General features: G+C 47.9%; 1 protein-coding gene across 1 annotated transcript in view; it reads right to left on the bottom strand.

The window, feature by feature from the left end:
- Window positions 1–203: 203 nt before the first annotated feature.
- Epb41l3 (erythrocyte membrane protein band 4.1 like 3) overlaps window positions 204–6,000 on the bottom strand; it is a 157,151-nt gene continuing 151,354 nt past the window's right edge. Inside the window, exons 18-23 of the mRNA XM_051154467.1 lie at window positions 5,329–5,691; window positions 4,097–4,228; window positions 3,282–3,380; window positions 2,750–2,830; window positions 2,409–2,525; window positions 204–1,314 (exon numbers count right to left, since the gene is read on the bottom strand). Of these exons, the coding sequence (XP_051010424.1) occupies window positions 2,415–2,525; window positions 2,750–2,830; window positions 3,282–3,380; window positions 4,097–4,228; window positions 5,329–5,691 (786 nt within the window). The 3' untranslated portion in view covers window positions 204–1,314; window positions 2,409–2,414. The remainder of the gene's footprint in view (window positions 1,315–2,408; window positions 2,526–2,749; window positions 2,831–3,281; window positions 3,381–4,096; window positions 4,229–5,328; window positions 5,692–6,000) is intronic.

The following is a 6,000-nucleotide window of genomic DNA, read 5'->3' as shown; positions in this document are numbered from 1 at the left end:
CCACTGTAGGCAGTTGACTATTTATATAAATGCATTTTGCCGTATCATCCCCAAGCATATGAGGTCTGTACACCGTAGACAGAGTGTGTGAATCTCCAGCCCTGACTAAAAAGGATTCTTCCGTAGTTCAGCGAGATGAGGCCTTTGATGTAAATGTGTACCTGGGCGCTAAACCACACAGAACTGCAATCAGTCCACACGGAAGAGTAGAGCTTTCAATGCATTTGCCACTTTTATTTCGCAATGCGGTAACATCATTCATGACGGGGTGTGATGCAGTCGACAGTGTAAGGGAGAATATATCTTTCTGGAGGCTATTTATAACTAAACACCGAGTATCTTAATTACAGTGAAAATTCTGTACAATTTAAGGCTTGGCTCTGAACTAGATTGTAAATATGGACCAGATTTGTAAATAAAACACCTTTTTGTTCAAGTAAAAGAAGAAGAAAAAAAAGCAATGAAAAAAAAAAAAAAGGAAAAAGGAAAAAACACAAAGGAAAAGAAGCCTGGCCGGTCTCCCTGGAGTGAATTTTCATATTGTAAACTAACAAAAATACAGATTTTCTTCCCAAACAGTGATGATTTACATATTGAGGGTTTGCCTAGGTAATTCCGGGAATCTTTCTGGATTGAACGCAGACCAGACAAGGTGACCAGGAAGCATTATATCAATGTGCTAAAATCAGTGCTACCTTATAACGAATTAGAGACAAAGCAAGATGGTAAGCAATAAGTATTTCTAGAGGGTCAGAGAGTCATTACTGGGAGAATACGAAAACCAGATTAGGCAAGGAGAAGATTCAAGTTGTTTACTAAATAAAGTCAGCGTTGGCTCACCTAACCTGACACAGCGGACCTAGACGGCTGGTAGCATTTTAGGGTAGTTAACATTTATTTGTAAACAGAGGACTTGTCACCTATGAGACTGCGATTCTGTTGAGACTTTAATAATAAACTATGAAAGGCATGGGCTGTTGATGTGTCACATGAGATCACGGTTCACACTGTTGGCTAGGAGCGTGCAGGTAGAATTGAAACATATTTTGGTGAAAATTAAAAGTGCGGCTCTTTTGTGATTTTTTTTAGTCATTGCTTCATGCAGTATCAATTTAGTGATGCTGATTCAGATTGCTCTATTACGGGAGGGTCTCTCTGCCAGTGTCTTTCATTGATGGTCAAGGTCAGCTCTTCTGGATTGGAATTTTCCACGGATAGATGTAAGTCAGTTGGGTTAGAAGAAGGAGCTCCACATAGGCTCCGGTTTTCCTAACGCTTTACATGACTGGGTTTCATGTGCAAGCTAAGTTATTCCTGTGGGAAGAAATAGTAAATTAGTTTCTCATTTGAAAATATCTGAGAAGTCACAAAAAAGTACATTAGAAGTTAAAGCGCCCATTATGACGGGATATGCTGTGACATTGCGACCTAAAGTTACATCGCCCAAGCCCACTGAGAGAAAAACAAAAAAACAAAAAGCCAATCTTTCCTCTCATTTGCCTTTGTCTTCAAGGATCTTGTTAGTTTGAGCCTCAGTGAGTTTAGCATTTATTTTTCTTATTTTAAAGAGATATTACTCATTAATCGAAATGCTAAATCTGAAGCAGACCTGGACAAAGGCTTTTCAGTGTCTTATTCAGGAGTACACGTGTGTGTAAGCAGCTGCTACCGCAGCCGGTGTTCGCAGCCCACCCAGGCATGCTCAAGGCCACCTGAGTTCTTACACGGCAGGTCCGTGTACACGACAAGGCTGCACACACAGAGGCTGAGTCTGCTGGCGATGCTGGCCGCACTATGACAAGGCATGCAGTTTCAGGAGGAAAACAGGACCACAAACCTGCATTTTTGCCTCCCACAAAATACGGGAAATATAAGACACTCAAGAAGAGAGTTGGTGCTCGGATCCAAGCTAAACGAGACAGTCAGAGGCATAGACGTTTTGTCTTGGAAGAGTGCACTTCCAAGGGACGGTGCTTCATCAAAAGCATGGGGGAGTACGGCTAATTTCTCTACAACTATGAGTTGAAACACAAATTCAGCTTGTCATAAGAACCGGGCTTGGTTTTCACTAGCCCGCGTGGCAAGTTAATGAGGAGAATGCAAAGTCCAGAGGATGAAGGGAGCAACCGTGTGGTCTCGCAAGCAAGGACCCTTCCCACTTTCCCTTCTTCCCTGACTGGCATGGGTGCACAACAGCTCTGAAGATGGACTCTCGCCATCCCAGGCAGCCCGGTACCCCCAAAGCAGGTCTCCATCTTCTTTATAGCCAGCCCCACAAGTGCCAGTGAGAGAACAAAGGAGGCGGGGCAGGGGTGGGGCTGGGGGCAGGGCTGATCAGGTGAAGGATGGAAGCGTACCATGCCACATGCCACCTGCGGGAAGCCTGGAGAATCCATGCCACCTCTTACCTCAGGTCAATCCTCTCCGTCTTCCGGTGTGATTTCTGTCTCTTTATGGACCACTACTTTGGTCACGGACATGTCAGGGTGCTGGTCTTTGGCCTCTTTAATTGCCTGAGCCAGCGCCTATCCCCAGGAAATCACAGAAGGGCAGAAACAAAAAGGAGGTGGGACATGCGTGAGCAGTAGCTAAATCTACACCCACAATTAACAACGGGGTACAATGATTATGGGAAGGATTCGAAGCCATGTACTGGGAAGCTAATCCCGAAACTTGTCGAAGAATACATGCTGAAGGGAACCGAAAGGCCAACGTGTTCACACTCACTGCTCCTCCTCACACACGCTACCTGGTCGTGATCGATGTCCGCGTCTCCCGTGATGACTATCCGCTTCTCAATCCTCGTCTCTGAAATGCCTCCTTTCACAGTCTGAAGGAAGCAGGAGAGCCTTGTGAGTTGCTCACGGGTGGGGGAGGGGCAGGGTGGGGTGGGGGTGGTGAGGGCAGGAAGGGGTGGCGGCATAGCACCACCTTGCATTCATTCTCCCTGAACTACAACAGCACTCTACCACAGGCATCCAGCAGGTTCACTTTCAAAAGTGAGGATGTGGCCCTGTTCTCTGGGTTTGGGTAGGCCCGATTTCTACGCGGTCGGCTCTATGTCCGCTACTGGAGTGAGCACCACGGGCTCAACAGAAACAAGCCTAGGGTGACAAGTGCATGGGGAACACAGATGTTTCGGAGCTCGCGTTTAACATAGCTAACTTGGCATCTGACAGGCAAGCAATGAATTCCTTGTGCCGCCCAATCTGTCGGGAGTTCTGATGATTAGCGCCTTCCTCCAGCTGCCAAGAACAGGTGCGGGCGTCTGCTCTGCTCACCTTGGTGATGTGCGTGGTGGTGGTGGTACTAGTGGTTTCAGATGTGATGGTCTGTGCGCTCATCAGCACGCCTGGCTCCAGGTCTGCCCCGGGATCGACCTAAGCAGAGACAAGAACATATGCACGCAGCACACTGCAGGGTTCCATTTCTTCTCCGCGGGACTGTTTATGCTTTAATGCACTCCAACGAGTGAGTGAACACGGCCCTCCCTCTCTGAGGACTCAATCCGCCAAAGATGGAGAATACTCAAAATCTATTTGCAGCCAGGCTGGACATGTGCAGATATTTGCTAAGTATAGTCAACCACCACCAGCACAGCGTCTGTGTTGTGCATCTAGAGATTATGGAGATTATTCCCGAGGGTGTCGGCAAGTTATAAGGAAATGTTATAGTGTTCTAGCTAAAGGATTGGAGCATCCACTGATCTGTATATCCGTGGGGAACCTGGAACTCATAGGGAGATTGCTTCCCACAATCATTGCTCAGGTCAGATAGAATGTGAGAGCTGCTTGGGGTAAGGTCTAGGCAAAGCCACAGGCAACCAAGGCTTACACAATGTGAGTAATGGTTGGCTGACGGAGACCTTTCTTACCCATAGCTGCACACCCAGGCCTCTGAGGCTTGTGTGTGTCAGAATTATCTGAAGCTTTGGTCAAGTCACCAGTAGCTCCATAATCAATAATCGAACTATAGTATAGCACGGGTTTTGAGAGAGATACTTTGGATGCTGGATCCTCTAAGCCTTGGATTGACACTAGTTACACTTGACAGCGTGAAGCCATGAAGTTGCCTCTGGTCTTTATAGGCGCCTTACCTGTGATGACTCGTATGTGATGGTTTTGGTTTCTGTGTGAACTACTGGCACTTCCTTGGTAGAGATTTCTAGCTTTACTCCTCCTGGAGAAACACTGCCCACACTCACGCTTTGCATCTTCACAGTGGACGACTGTGTGAGTGGGGAGGAAGGGAGAGGTTATGGAGGCGTGCACCCAGTTTGAGCGTGTGTCTCTCTCTCTCTCTCTCATCTTGGTCTCCTTAGTGCTTTTGTTCTTGACAAAAGTGTCCATATTAAATGGAGGGCGAGGATAGGGGGGTCACAGCACACAACAAGCCCATGCCAGTCTCTCCAAATCCCACAGTGTTGTGGACACAGAATGTTCAAGGCAACGGAAACATTTTAGAGGAAATATAAGAAAATCGATCCCTTCTCCTCAGTCTCCTGTGCAAGCGCTGATAGAATTAATGTGTAAATGATCTCTTATGTTAGTAATGAGGGGAGGGGAGGCAAGCATCACGTCATCAGTCACCACCCACCAATGCTGGGAGAATCTCAGCACAAGGGGATAAAAACAGCTCTGGAAGCGGGTGGAGTGTTTTCTAGTCCTGTGTGTGCGCGCGCGCGCGCGTGTGTGTGTGTGTATGTGTGTATGTGTGCGCGCGCGTGTCTGTGTGTGTATGTGTCTGTGTATATCTGTGTGTCTGTGTGTGTGTGTGCGTACGTGTGTGTGTGCGTGCGTGTGCGTGTGTGCACGTGCGCACGCGTGTCTGTGTGTTGTGCGTGTGTCTGTCTGTGTGTATATCTGTGTGTCTGTGTGTTGTGCGTGTGTCTGTCTGTGTGTATATCTGTGTGTGTGTGCATGTGCGTGTGTGGTGTGTGTCAGAGGACAAGTCTCAGAACTCGGCCCTCTCCTTCCACTGTGGGCTCCAGGGATTGAACTCAGGTCATCAAGCTTGTGTGGCCAAGCACTGTTAGCCACGGAGCCATCTTGGTAGCCCTCAGATTTTTTGATATCTAAGCATTGGTTCCCCATGTCTTTTGTCAGTTATAATTTCAATAACAGAAGCCACTTCCTGGAACTACAAATCATCAGTACTTAACTAGTTTCTATGTGACCCAAAATCTGAAAACAAGCGTGGGGACAAGAAAAAGAACAGAGGGAAGCCAAAGGCCCACGCACGACAAGGTGTCACATTAAACTTAGCTCCACTTTCACACTCATTTAAACCTCAGGGCACCGCATGACAGTAGTAGTTGCTACCATTTACCTCAAAATGAGATTTTTGTTCCAAAGTCTCGGAAGGGTGCATGGCTGACACCTGCTCTTCCTCATGCGAGACACTGGCTGGGTGCTCCTGATCAGGGACAGACTTGTCCCTGTCCTCTCCCCTTTCTTCCTTAGCTGAGCCCTCTTTTCCTTCCACACCGTGAGGATCTGCGGGCGTGGACTGTGAGGCTGCTGCCCTTTCATCCCCGGCTGTGTGGGGAGCATCTCCGCTGGCGTGCGCGTTCATCCCCCTCCTCTGCTCTGTCATCACTGTTTCCTGCAGCACCTTCTCCGAGATGAGGGGCTTGGTGTGTGACGTTGAGTCCACCCCTGGTTCAATGGACTCTGTCTTCGTTTCCTGTTTCTGTGTGGGAAGAGGACAGTGTCTGAGTGGCCCTTCATAAGACAAGACAAAGCGAACAAAGCCCCCAAGGCTGCCGCTCGCTAGGACATCCACAGCCAGCATCGAGAGCTCATATGCACAAACATGGATGGAAATAAAAATTAGCTTTCCTTCCTCCAGTCAGCTTTGAGGTGTGCCTGTTACACACACACACACACACACACACACACACACACACACCCCGAGGCCTGCACAGCTTCCTTGGAGCATTGGCAAAAGACAGAATACAATAAAGTATGCGAGTGGAAAGAAAGAAAAAGGAAGCTTTGC

This window comes from Acomys russatus, chromosome 12 (genome assembly GCF_903995435.1).
Source record: "Acomys russatus chromosome 12, mAcoRus1.1, whole genome shotgun sequence".
Taxonomy (NCBI): Eukaryota; Metazoa; Chordata; class Mammalia; order Rodentia; family Muridae; genus Acomys; species Acomys russatus.
The sequence above is the reverse complement of the archived record's forward strand: the minus strand, read 5'-3'. Positions and strand labels throughout refer to the sequence as shown.